At 41.6% G+C, this 14,125-nt stretch overlaps 1 protein-coding gene across 7 annotated transcripts in view; it reads right to left on the reverse strand.

Annotated features, from left to right (window-relative positions):
• ctu2 (cytosolic thiouridylase subunit 2 homolog (S. pombe)) overlaps positions 1 to 14,125 on the reverse strand; it is a 103,256-nt gene that overhangs the window by 18,236 nt on the left and 70,895 nt on the right. For all 7 annotated transcript variants that reach the window (XM_061836207.1, XM_061836212.1, XM_061836211.1 and 4 more), the window contains 3 exons: positions 5,358 to 5,449; positions 4,925 to 5,019; positions 1,236 to 1,334 (listed from right to left, as the gene is read on the reverse strand). In XM_061836207.1, coding sequence (XP_061692191.1) covers positions 1,236 to 1,334; positions 4,925 to 5,019; positions 5,358 to 5,449 — 286 coding nt within the window. The remainder of the gene's footprint in view (positions 1 to 1,235; positions 1,335 to 4,924; positions 5,020 to 5,357; positions 5,450 to 14,125) is intronic.

Below are 14,125 nucleotides of genomic sequence, written 5' to 3' on the forward strand. Positions count from 1 at the left end.
ATAACATGTTGCCCATTTGCTAATCAGACAAGGATGTGTTGTGGAGCCGGTGGTTGTCCTTGATCTTTGAACGCAGAAAACTGGCTGGTGCCATATTCCTCTCCCAGGCATTGCCGTGGAGACGAACGACACCAGATAAGGAGCGGAAAGTTACCATCCCGGCCCAGGATCTGACTGTGGTGGGGCAGCCACTTCTACCATGGACCCATATATATAAAAACCTTGTGTTACTGGGCAGCTTTTGTCTTCTTCTTTGGCTATCCTGCCAGAAGACACACGTCTCATGTGCGGCACATACCTAGATAAGACCCGGACGTCTGTACTGCACATTCATTTGTAATAAATCCATTTGCTGTTAACTTTTTCTAATCATTGGTCATATCTTCCTCGACTCGTGAACACGTGTAGGGTCCAAACTCGCACATTCCTACAACATAAATGCACTCACATTACGTGAAGCAGTTCTGAACATGCTTAATATGGTTCTTGCATTTCCTCTGTCCGGGTGAATACCGGTTGTTTTGGAGTAGGCTTGTTTAGTTAACGTTTATGAAATAAACACATAAATTAATATTGAGACCACACAAAATAAGTGACGTCACGAAAGAATGTGAGGGGAGGGGCGTGACTGTTATTAGTTACTTAGTGCCTCAACATGGCTATGCTCGTGAAAGCAAAACAACGAACTCAAACGCATGTTTGTTCAATGTTGTCAACTAATATCCGGATTAATTTTAGGCAATTTTCCCTCAATTTTCATGATTATTTTAAATTTTTCATGAAAAATTTAAAATCTGGAATTCCGGGAAAATCCGGAGGACTTTCATCACTGATTACATCATATTGATTGGTTTCATTTATGTCATTATAATTGTTGCAATTTTTGTTTTGGAAATTAGTCCTAACAATGTTTAATCTTTTTTTTTTCCTCATCCAAAAAATATGAACAAAACAGTTTAACCATCTAATGTTGGGTTTGCATTTTTTCCTAATCCTTGCCTGAGTTATCTCTGGGTAACAAGGGAAAGACGTACTGACTCTTTGGACCAGGTCATCTTGGATTAGCTTTGGTTACTGATAAGGACACCGGGTATTAAAAAAAAACAAGAACAGATGAATTGAAACTAAAAGGTAATTTTGTCATTTCTCACTATGTCTTTTGGCGATTTTCTCCTGTGCCTAACGTATTGAAGTGGCATGGAAAATGATTTTACATAAAAGTCATTGTACAGTACCTGTGTTTTGTCTGGGAAACAAATCACTGTTAGCATCTACAGATTTGCTCTGGGAGAGGCGTTCAGAAATCCGAGTTGCCTGGAAGGCCGAAGCATTCTCTGAAGAGAGAATGGTGAAGGTCACAGTCATGGCATTAGCTACATTACGATGAAAGAATTTCAAATGTCAAATTGTCGCAGTGCAAACTCTTGGGATCGATGAAAGATTTTCTTGTTGCAAAGTTAGACAAACTTAAAAAAAATGAATAAAAAACAGTTTACTTGTGCATGATTTCAGTGTCACTGATAGGCATCAAGCATGTATTTATTTTGAGGTGTATTTTCTGGTTATTGGATCAAGGGGTTGAACTGATTGGTCGACTCATCAATAAGTCAACTTTACTACTCCCAATCAACATTTAACGCTTGATGTTGACCAATCACTAGTCGTGTTTTTGGCATACCGTCTCCCATTTGTCCAAATCAAAGGCTCACCTATCTGCTTTTGCCGGTCGAGCACCGTCTGTATAGCGCAATGCTCTGAAAGCTATTAATGACTGAGCTTCTCACTGTACCTTTGAGGGTGAGCCCGGACACCGTGTGGAGGAAAATCATTTCGGCCACTTCTAGCAGTGACCTTGCTCTTTCAGTCATGGCTCGTGACTGTAGGTCAGGGTAGGAATGGAGATTGATGGGGAAATTGAGAGCTTAGCCTTTTGTCTCAGCGCCTTCTTTACCAAAATGGACAAATACAAAGCCGCTGCACCTGTCCACCTGTCGATCTCCCAGTCCATTCTTCCCTCACTCATGAACAAGAACCCAAGATACTTGAACTCTTCCACTTGGGGCAGGATCAGATCCCCAAACTGGAGAGAGCAAAGCACCGTTTTCAAACTGAGAACAATAGTCTCAGATTTGGAGCAACTTCACACTCGGCTGTGAACCACTCTAGTGAGAGATGGACAAACCCACAGAGGCACATCATCTGCAAAAAGCAGCGATGCAATACTGAAGCCACCAAACCAGACACCCGCTATGCCTCGGGCTGCACAGAGAGATTCTGTCCTTAAAGGTTACGAACAGAATCGGTGAAGAAGGGCAGCCTTGGCGGAGTCCAGCTCTCACTGGAAACAAGTCCGACTGACTGCCAGGAATGCAGACCAAACTCTAACACCAGTCGGACAGGGACCAAACATCCTATATCAAGGGGTTTGGTACCTGATACTCACAAGCTGAAACACCATGTTTCTCAGCGACAGCCCAGAAGCCTGTCTGATCTGGAGAAGATCTGTGTGGAGGAGTCAGGCAAAATCCCTCCTGCAGTGTGTGCAAACCTGGTGAACAACTACAGGAAACGTTTGACCTCTGTAATTTCAAACAAAGGCTACTGTACCAAATATTAACATTGGTTTTGTCAGGTGTTCTAATACTTATTTGCAGCTATATCACACAAATTGTTAGAAAAATCATACATTGTGATTTCTGGATTTTTCTTTTTAGATGATCTCTCTCACAGTAGGCATGCACCTACGATGAAAATTTCAGACACCTCATTGATTTCTAAGTGGGAGAACTTGCAATATAGCAGGGGGTTCAAATACTCATTCTGTTTACTGTAACAATGTCCATGTGCATTTGGCACTGTTGCAGTTCGATGAGCGACTTTGTGGTTGTGTCAGCAAACTTGTGGCTACATGTTTTGGACACTTGGGTGAAGACAGGGGTAGGGGTGTCAACTAATCACCACCTGGTGGTGAGCTGACTCCAACTGTGGGGGAAGATGCCAGCCCGACGTGGCAGGCCCTAATATATCGTGTCTGCTAGGAACGTCTGGCAGAATCCTCTCTCAAGTTTCAACTCCCAATGCCAAAAGAACTTTGTTCCTTTTCCGGGAGGTATGAGGGACATTGAGTCTGAGCGGACCACGTTCTGCGGCTCCATTACTGAGCCAGCTGACTGGAGCTGAGTGTCTCTTGCCGTGGCAACCCCTGAACCAGTTAATGGACACCAATGGTGAGAGATCCCATTAAGCAGAAGTAGGAGTCATACCGGGCATTTTTAGCCTGTGGGACTCCAATCGACCAGCTTTGCTAGTCACAGAAGCCAAAAACCCGGGCATGGGAGGAGTTCTGTGAGTTTGGATTCTCTGAGAAGGACTCCGCTATCTCTTGGGTTGAGGTCACCAAAGTGGTGAAAATGAAGAAAATTTTTTTAAAAAGTCTGTTGGGAAGTAAAATCTCATATTCAGGAGGACCACATTGATTTTCGCTCTGGCTGTGGAACAGTGGACCAGCTCTACCCCCTCGACAGGGTTCTTGATGGTGCATGAGAGTTTGCCCAACCAGTCTTCAATGTGTTTGTGTAATTGGAGGCAGCGTTCGATCGTGTCTCTTGAGGATGACTGTGGGGGGCCATTCGGGTGTATGGGGTACCAAACCCCTTGATACAGGGTGTTCGGTCCCCGTACGACCGCTGTCCCACATTGCCGACATTAAGTCGGACGTGCTTCTGGTGAGGGTTCAATCGATTCTGCTTGTAACCTTTATGGACAGAATCTCTTAGCACAGCCAAGGCATAGAGGAGGTCCAGTTTGGTGGCTTCAGTATTGCATTTCTGCTTTTTGCAGATGATGTGGTTCTGTGTGCTTCATCAAGCCGTGAGCTCCAATTCTCACTGGAGCGGTTCGTGTGAAGTGGCTGGGATAAGAATCAGCACCTCCAAATCTAAGAAAGTCCTCAGTCCTTGCTGTAGTTTTTTGGTCAACTATCAAATCCTGACATGCTAATGGAGTTGTCCCTGGGTGGCTTCGGATGTAGTATCATTTTGAAATTTTGCTGATTTGTATTGTTTAATCTGATGTATTGTGTTATTTTTCACTAAAAACAGCAACAACAAAAAAACCCACTGAATTTATCAGCTGTTAGGAGTTCTATAATTATATGATGCACGGGGATTCTTGCTGATGATTTCAGAAATGTTTTGTTGTCTAGCCCTGGCAGACTTTTGGTTAAAATTGTTCCATCCATTGGGAAAAACTGCATCCTTTCATTCTTCATCCGAGTAAATATCGCCACTGTTTTCTTTTCAGGCCGGCAGCAATAACTTAAGCCCTCGTCTATTGAGACTGAAACCTGTGTGGAATCAATCTAGCTGCCAGCATTCAAGGAGTACAAAACAGCCTACGACGATGGCGACAGCAAAAGCCATTGTGACTTAATGATTTAAAATCTTTAAAGGTGCCATATATTAACAAAAAACTGATTAGTTTTCTAGTATTTGGGATGTAATATTGACCCCATTCTGCCTCAGTATACATGCAAAATGTGAATTAAAACAGTCAACGTATTTCTGTGTTCCAGAGGTTTTTTTGCCGAGTCCTGCAATCAGGTCATTTAAATTGTTCGAGGGTATCTATGTGAAAAGAAAAGATTTCAGCTCCTAAGGCAGCACTGTCAACAAAAACATGTGCTATAGTAGTGAGAGTTGGGTCGTACACATGAAGGTAAGCAACCTCCTTAATCGAATATGGACAAACAGATACAAAACTGGGTCAAACAGCCATTGTCAGAGGGTGCTATTCTAAACACTTGTACAACAAAACCGGGGTGTTTTGTTTTTCAATAAAATTCACACTTCTATTCAAAGTCCATGGTAGAGAGTCGCTCTATGGAGGTTTAAACAGACAAAAAATAGGGACCTTTAACACTTACCAACTGCAGTATCCAGAGAACACATACAGAGCAAACATCTGTCCCAAGAGTTTGCAGATGTACTTTTCCAAGTTGTTTGCAGCTTTTCACTTGTTCTTCAAGACAGAGCGAGATTTTCATCAGTTTTGAGAGTGAACACAATATTTTGTGATGATTACAATAATCTACAGCACAGGTGTCAAACTCTGGCCCGCGGGCCCAGCAAGGCAATTTAAAATTAATATTAGAGCTGGCCCGCCGGTATTACAAGTATTATACACTTGTTTGGTTCCATATTAAAAGGTTCATCTGTTCAACCTTGGCCCGCGGCTTTGTTCAATTTAAAATTTTGGTTTTCTGTGAATTTGAGTTTCAAACTCCTGATCTCTAGAGAGACCAACAGAACAGCAACATCAAGTATTGTACCATTTACCAAAATAAATACCATACTAACCTGTAGATGGTGCTGACTGTAGATGGAAAATCAACTTGCAGCTTATTGACAAAGCTCTCTGTCAGACGCTGGATACTGGCCTTTTCTTTATTCTTTTGGAAAAATGCAATATTACAACAGTCAGTGTAGACAGAGGATAGGCATATAGCTAAATCGATATACTGTATTACTAAGAATATTTGGAGCTAAATTGAAGTTTTGTAAGAATAAGACGTAAGGTTTAAGATCTTGTAAGGATCAAACATTGTATTAATCGATTAGAATAACAAATCTAAGTATGATGCTTTTTAATCAGAAAAATCTTTTATCATGTTACAAGTGGGCTGAAATATACATGTTTGTGCAGAGATTCGTGAACAAGACTTAAAGATCACTCATGCTTAGATTGGAGCAAACTGCCCAATCCAGAGCTCGATAGCGCTCCACACTGCAATGATAAGGCTGAAAGACCAAGAGAACTACCTGAGGACGCTCTTCAAAGACCCTACCTTAAAGGAAGACTTTGTCGAAACTAATAGGAATGGGAGCACACATAAAAAGTTAGTGGATCGCCGTAAATAGGAACCAGGAAGTGTTGTGTGCTCAAGAGCCAACAAAGCGAGTATAACAATGAGTCCATGCTTTGTGCTATTACTACTCCCGCCATTGAGCAAACAAAACAAAAATAACAATTTACAATGTTCAAGCGTTTGAGCCAGAATGGACACAGGTGGAAGTTGACGTGTTGGGAGGAGTGTGGTGTTGACGACGAACAATAGCAGTTCGACTATATGGAACGTGGAGATTTGATGCTTTTCTGAAGAGTTGGTTTCGATGTAGAGAATATACAGCAAGCATGGCCACACTTTTTTTTTTTCCTTCCCCAAGTTGGACTTTTCAAGCACACAGGTTCTCGTGTTCGACCGACGGGGATGGCGGCACGGGGACCAGGGGGGTTTGCATGCACGCATCGCCGTAAATAGTAACCGGGAAGTGTTGTGTGCTTACACGTATATATCCATCCATCTATTTTCTTAGCTAGTTGCAGGAATGCTGGAGCCTATCCCAGCTGTCAATGGGCAGGATGCAAGTTTACACACACGCAGACACGGGGAGAACATGCAAACTCCACACATGGAAGTCCAGGATTGAACAGCTGCGGCACTGTGCAGTCTCATAAAATATGTTGTTGCTTATACAGTACCAGCACGAGAGGCTATAACTAAGCAGCTAATAACTCGTAATGATTAGATGCGTGCAAATTTTCCCTGCTGGTGAACGAGCCTCAACTGTGACAGCCACAGATTTCTCCTGGTTAACCCCATGGACGGTTAAAGGAGGAGAAATTTGGGTGCGATTTCTCAGTTTTGTTGGACAACACGTCAGCAACTTGGCTTAGCTAGAACGAATGGTCTGTAAGGCTAAGCACTGGCGACATCAGGGGCGGAGTCAAGGATGTTTCTTACGCGTTGGGCTGTGAAAGTTGGCACACATCCAGATTTTGCTTGGATTTCAAAAATGTTCATTTTCAAAAATTTTTTCAATTAATGTCCAAAATATATTTAATAATAATATTACTTTACATTAGAGGGTTTAATTCACATATGAAATTTGGGGAGAGTCTTCCTTTAACCTTGCATACCATCATCCCAAGTATTATCCTTTGTTATCCCTTTCCATCTGATGCTGGATCAAGGAATTTCTCACAAACCTTACCCAATCAAACTTGGTCCATTACTCTCTTCCTCATTCACCCTCAGCACAGGGTCCCCTCAAGGTTCTGTACTGAGTCCTCTTCAATACTCTCTGTAGACCCATGACAGCACACCAACCCATCCCAGCAACTCCGCCATCAGGTTTGCTGATGATACCACTGTGGTTAGGGTCATCTCAGAAGGAGATGAGTCTGCCTACAGAGATGAGGCTCCAAAACAGTCAACGTGGTGTTTAGAAACTACCTCACACTAAACACCACAAACATGAAGGAAATCATCCTGGACTTCCGGAAATGCAGCATGGACACGGCCCCACTGTTCATCAATGAGGAATGTGTGGACAGGGTACACTCTTTCAGATTTCTGGGAGTCCACATCACAGACAAACTCACCTAGACTATAAATACAGCAGCGGAGGTGAGAAAGGCCCAGCAGCGACTCCACTTCCTGAGAGTACTCAGGAACAACAATCTGAAAGCTAAGATGTTGCTGACTTTCTACAGAACCACCGTAGAGACCAACCTCACATACTGCATCACAGTGTCCTATGCTGGGTGTATAACAGCGGAAGGAATATCTCTGCAAAGAGTGATCAACAGTGTCCAGAAGATCATCGGCTGCTCCCTGCTCTCCCTAGATCAGTGTTCCTCAACCGTTTTTACACTGTGGACTGGTTTAGAATGGGCATTTTTCTCAGGGATCAACTACGTGTGTGAATATCTATCCATCCATTTTCTTAGCCACTTATCCTCACAAGGGTCGCGAGGTTCCCGGAGTCTATCCCAGCTCTCAACGGGCAGGAGGCGGGGTACACCCTGAACTGCTTGCCAGCCAATCGCAGGGTGCATACTGTAGAGACAAAAAGCTGCACTCACAATCACACCTCAGGGCAATTTAGTGTCCAATTAATGTTGCATGTTTTTGTGATGTGGCAGGGAACCGGAGTTTCCGGAGGAAACCCACACAGCTACGAGGAGAATATGCAAACTCCACACAGGGAGGGCCGTGATTGAACTCTGGTCCTCAGAACTGTGATGCCAACGCTTTCCAGAGGAAAAGAGGAAGAGGAAGATGCGAAATGGGAGCTGCGATCACTTTGTGGAAAGCAGATTGCAGAAAAACAGCCCGGTGACTGAGGGAGAGGAAAATTATAACGATTGGTGAAAAAGTCAAACTTTTGAATATGATAAACAAAAAAAACGCAGAAGTTATGCTTTGTGGGGCCATTATGGCAGGATTTAATCAGTGGTGTGCTACATAAAGAAAGATGTGATAAACATCCGTGTAAGCGTACAATAACTTTTAGTAAGGATGCAAAATGTGCGATGATTAACCTTAAGCTGCAATAAGAGATTCATCCCCTATAGAATGAGGCTTTTCGACAAGCAAAGGTTGATTTGAAAAATTCCAAAAGTGTTACAATATGGTACGAGCTGTCGAATTAAGTAATTGTGCTCATGGAGTTCTGTCTTTCTGCCGGGTGTTGGATTAAATGTACATAAAGGTAGCTCACATTTTCTCTCGTTTTGTTTTTAATGCTCTTTTGGTTTGATTAATATGCTAAAATTGACTAGCAATTGCTTTGTTTTCTTATAGTTACTTTATCGACTCACGGTTGTTTTATTTATCACGTTTGCTGTGTTAGTTACATTTCGGACAGCCCGAAGTAAATAGAAAGGATTCGTGGAGATGTGGCCAAAACGGGCTGTAGATGGTGAGAGAGACACATCCCACATTCTCCTCGAGAAGAAAAGTTCTTGTCGGAGGAGGAGCTGCCCCAAAACAAAATGGAAGAGACGTCACATCGGTGCAATGGAAGTGATGTAAAAGTGGCGCGCCAGAAAGGGCGTCCAATGCGTTGGGGACATTCGGTGCCCTACACAAGAAGACATCATGCATTTGCTTTGTTTGTGACTTTTTTTACTGTTATTGTTTAACTAGATACTTATAGGTGGGACAGTGATTCAGGTGGAAAGCATTGGCCTCACATTTCTGAGGTCCCTGGTTCGATCCCAGACCCGCCTGTGTGGAGTTTCCTTGTTCTCCCCGTGCCTGCGTGGGTTTTCTCCGGGCACTACGGTTTTCTCCCACATCCCAAAAACATGCAACATTGATTGGACACTATAAATTGCCCCTATGTGTGATTGTGTGAGCGGTTGTTTTTCTCAATGTGCCATGCGATTGGTTAGCAACCAGTTCAGGGTGTACCCCGCCTTCTCCCCGTTGACAGCTGGCATAGGCTCCAGCACTCCCCGCGACCCCTGTGAGGATAAGCAGCTAAGAAAATGGATGGTACTAATACTGTTGTAATTTTTGTCTCAAGTATGCAAAGTATAAATACTGTACTGTTGATTAAACATTCTGGTCCCCACACAGCGACTCCAGCAGAAGTCTCTGGGTGATGAATGGTAACTATTGTTACATGTGTGTGTGTGTGTATTTTTATTCTTTATTCTCCTTATTTCCTTTTGTACTTTGAGTTATTGTGATGCGGAATTCTGGAATGTTCTGAGAAGTGGCTATTTAAAGACAAGGACTGTTGACGGGAGCTTCTTACGCCCACCGCTGTCTTCCGCTGCCTTTGGACAAGTACACAAGTACACGGACGCCACTCTATTTTCTGCCTAACGTCTTTCCGGAACATACACCTATTTTGACATTCGATGGAACGAACATTCCTTCAACTTTGGTGAGGACATATCGTTTAGCTAGACCACACGGTCTTTGAATTTCTATTTTGTGTTTGTGATTGTTTTGTGGTGTATTCTGTATGTGATTAAATTGTTTTCAACGCAATACACCTGATTTGTCATTTTCTGGTTTGAGCAAGGGGATTTATTCTAAATTCACACCTAAAAAAAAGGAGGGGCTTGTCCAGGATCGAATTCACTGGACATTGGTGACATCTTTCTAAAACCTTTTGATAATTTCTTTGTATATTTGCAACTTAACCTATGAAGCCAGGAAAATTTAGTTTAAACTTGAACACTATATTAGGTCCTTCCCCTGAATCAATCTGTGCTTTGTGCAAGTCTGATCTATTGTAACTTACTAGTGTGTATGTTTATCAAACTTTTTGGAAAAGTAGCACACCAGATGATCAAGACCTGAGTTACTTGCATCAACTTCCAATTTCAATGCCTTCTGAAAGATTGGTGCCTGCAACACTGGAGAAATCATGAGTATATTTTTGCCTTTTTTTTTTTTAATGCATTGCCACCCCATCAAAATCTAACACACAGATATGTCATATCATAGACTGATTTAGGGGTAGGGGACCTAATATAGAGCTTGTGCACCTACCTCACCGAAATCACGTGACTGGCCATTATGCCAGTCAAACAAAGCATTGTTCATGCTAAATCCGTTGAGATGAAATGAAAATGACTTATAGCACGACGCCCAGAGTTTTTTACGAAAGCGTTAAACATTTTAAAGGTGATAAAAAAAAATGAAGGTACGTGGAAAAATGAGAGATACTTGGCATAGAGAACCCATATTTAATGCTGAAGTCGATGTTTTCGCCAATAAGAAATTGGACTGTTAATTCACTTCGGCTTGTCTTGGACAACTGGATATATACATTCATTTTCGTGGTATAACTGTGTCTTATTTTGAAGGCATGTTTTAACGTTATTATAGTGACCAGTCAGAGATTGTTAGGGCTGTTGTCGCCAACAGAGTGAAATGAGGGAGAGGGGAGGGTAGAGGAGATGGTTCAAACTGACCTGAATGAAGTGATAGCTACACAAGCGTGTGTGTATTTTGGTTAGGCACCATCCATCATGTTTAATTGCCGAAATCCATCGATATGTTTTGGTCTTTTTAGCTGGTATTCCATAGAATGATTTCTTTGATTATCTATCTCGTCTGTTGTGACAACCAACTGTACAACAGGTCTCGGGCAATTTCAAAAATCTGCTCTGGTTCAACGGCTCCCGCAGTGCAGAGCAGCTAGTTTTGACCAGCAATATGGCGTGTTTCATAATTTAAAAAAAAAAAATTGTTGTGTAGATATGTATAGATAAAAGAGAAAGAAATGTGGAATGGGGGGTTCTTGTTCTTTATTTTTCCACATGTATTTTTTATTATTATTATTTATGATCATGTTATTATATTCAATTTTCAATACAAGCGATATTAAATACAAACAAGCTGATGTACCCCAAACCCCCCGTGGTAAAAATTTTAAAGCATTAATTGGTCCGCGGTGATAAAAAGGTCGGGGGCCACTGGCATAGAGGACCCATATTTAATGCCGAAGTCGATGTTTTTGCTGATAAGAAATTGGACTGTTAATTCGCTTCCACTTGTCTTGGACAACTGGATATACACATGTATCTGGTGAGTAAGTCGTCGAGATTTACACAGAATAGTTTGAAAGTGTATAAAAGACTGGACGCATAAAAATACTTTGTTGCTGGATCTGTTCTCAATGGGGAGACGGCTCATGAATGCGCAAGCGTATTCGGCCACACGTTAACCTTTGGCAAAATCCATCGATCTTTTCAGTTAGTATTCAATATAAATACCAATATTTAAATAAATGATCTTCAACACAGGCACACGGCACATGAACAAACATGTACACATTGTTTCCAACTGTTTTGTTTGCCGTCTCCTTTTTGTAACATCCATGTAAATCAGGGGCGTCTTAAAACTAAATAAATGGAGGTGCTGAGGAGAGGATAATCAGTGAGTGCAGTGGTGAATTCTACGAGACAGTTCCTCTCCTCTCTCCTCGTGAGACTTGAACTGGTGTCTTTCCTTCCTTTTTTGTCCTGTTTAATGAATGTCTGATTGGTGAACCTGACATTTTCTTGGTCCTTCGAGCCGGATCTCAAGATACCTGAGGTTTCGAGGGGCTGAGTCCACGTCCAGGCAAAGACCGTGGCCACGGCACTTGAGACCCTTTCCGGGATTGGGCCTCGTCTGGAGGCTGAGAGTTGACGAGAAGCCGAAGGAAGTAAAGGCATCTCTGGTGAGTAGGAAACTCCCACAATCATGAGGAATGAGTGAATGCGCGTCTGGGTGACTGCGGCAGAACCAAACCTTGAGAATACTAGTCCTTATCGAGTAAACTAATTAGTCAATAAAACTGAGAAAAGGGCAAGGCGTGTCCTGTACGTGAGCACCGTGAAACGTGTGCATGTGTAAAAGTGTGAGTGGAGGTTCACTCCCTCATTTGAACAGGAAATTGAATGATCACTGTTTGAGGATGCAGAGGTAAGAATTCTCCGCCACTTGTGGTAGAAGCTTGAGAATTACCTCAAACAGAACGTAATCTTAAAAATAAATGGAAAAATAGTTGAAACGGAACATCTGGGGAAAAAATATTAATGTGTCAGTACGAAAACTTTGTAGAAGGCCAATGTCCTACGAAAATAAAACATCTAAATTTGTGGATAAGACAATATGACTTTGCTGGCCAGCTCAACATACACACAAAAAATATATATAGTTAACCTGCAGGATAAAATAAGAGAAACAAACAACACACACACACACACACACAAACACACACACACAAAAATGGACACAAGATGATGTGAAAACAGTCATAAAAGGTATCACATCTCATAAAGTTGATGTAACATAATTTGTCCTGGGAACAGAAGACTTGAGAAAATCTTACCACTTAAATGGTGTGGAAGGACAACAAATTTGGATGACAGCAAAGCATTAGGGAGTTTAAGGGTTAATATCGCGCACTTCAGCTAGATTTAGACAAAAAGCAATTTTTTTTGCCATTAGAAGAGCAAAATAAAACAACAATGAACCATTTGAAGAATATAGAATTTGAATGACTGCATGTTTTAAAGCAAACAGTGGCATTTCTGAAGATCACACTCCAGGGAGTGTATCAAGGGGAATTAAAAAATGGTCTTCATGCAAATTCAAAAAATCCTACAAAACAATTGATTGAAAAACATTGGGTTGACAAACCAACTGGCAGCCTGTAATATTACATTAACCAAGCACTACACGCAGAAAGAGTGCTACAAAATAAGAAAAAGAAAGTTGACACCTTTCTGACAGAGGAAGGAGTAATTTATGGAGCTTTATGCGAAACATTTAATAATTGTGGCTAGAAGAGGAAGATGCAAGGGAAGAGTAGTGGGGTGGGGATGCGAATTTGATCAAAAATAAATTATTTGCTAGTGTTGTGGAGAAAAGGTCACATTTAACGTGACCGCCCAAAAAACAAAACACCCACCACCACATAACTAGAGCAGGTATATCCCCATCAAAAAATGTCACAACTAATGCTCCCAAAATGCAACTTTTTAATTAGCCCCATGCATTTGTTGGGAAGAGATGGCTTGCTGAAACCAGGGACTGGGCTTAATTCCCTCTCTGAGTAAGAAGTAAAAAGAAAAAAAAAGGAATTACTGGGAGGACAGTTAAATACCTTACAAAATAGGAATCCAGCACTCTATTATTACACCTGAGATATTCCAAACAAACCACTCACAAGAACAGGAGATTTCTTGCTGCAAACAACACGAGACATGATTGAACAACCGCAAAATGACGTAGGAAGTGACTCATTGCATCTGACTATGTAGTATAAGATACTGTAAACTTATAACAGCCCACATCAGACAAAATCATGATTGATTATCTGGACTCAGATGGTATATCAGTCGTGGTGGCAGGAACAAGACTGACTGACAAACTATATGCATTACACAAGGAATGGACACCACCACACACGTCATTAAAAACTTAGGAGTGGAAGACTTTGGGACAATTTGTATTGGTAGAATGAAATGTTCCTGACTAGACGGAAAAATAACCAGATTTGGATTGGGACAAGTGAACTGGAGAGACAAAATCTTATTGGACAGTCTTAAACAATCTATGACCAGATGCTGCTGTATTCACGGTGGTATCACAATCTACACAGACAATACTGGAAAAATAGAGGAATAGTGACAAAAACCTTCCCAATTTAATGCTGAATTACTCCCTGTAGTGTAGCAGTTCAATTCCCAAAAGAAATGGCCATATGTAAATCAAAATAAATCAAATAATGACAAAGTATCATTCGGAAATAGATTTACAGATAAA

The sequence above is a fragment of the Syngnathoides biaculeatus genome, chromosome 12 (genome assembly GCF_019802595.1).
Source record: "Syngnathoides biaculeatus isolate LvHL_M chromosome 12, ASM1980259v1, whole genome shotgun sequence".
Lineage (NCBI taxonomy): Eukaryota > Metazoa > Chordata > Actinopteri > Syngnathiformes > Syngnathidae > Syngnathoides > Syngnathoides biaculeatus.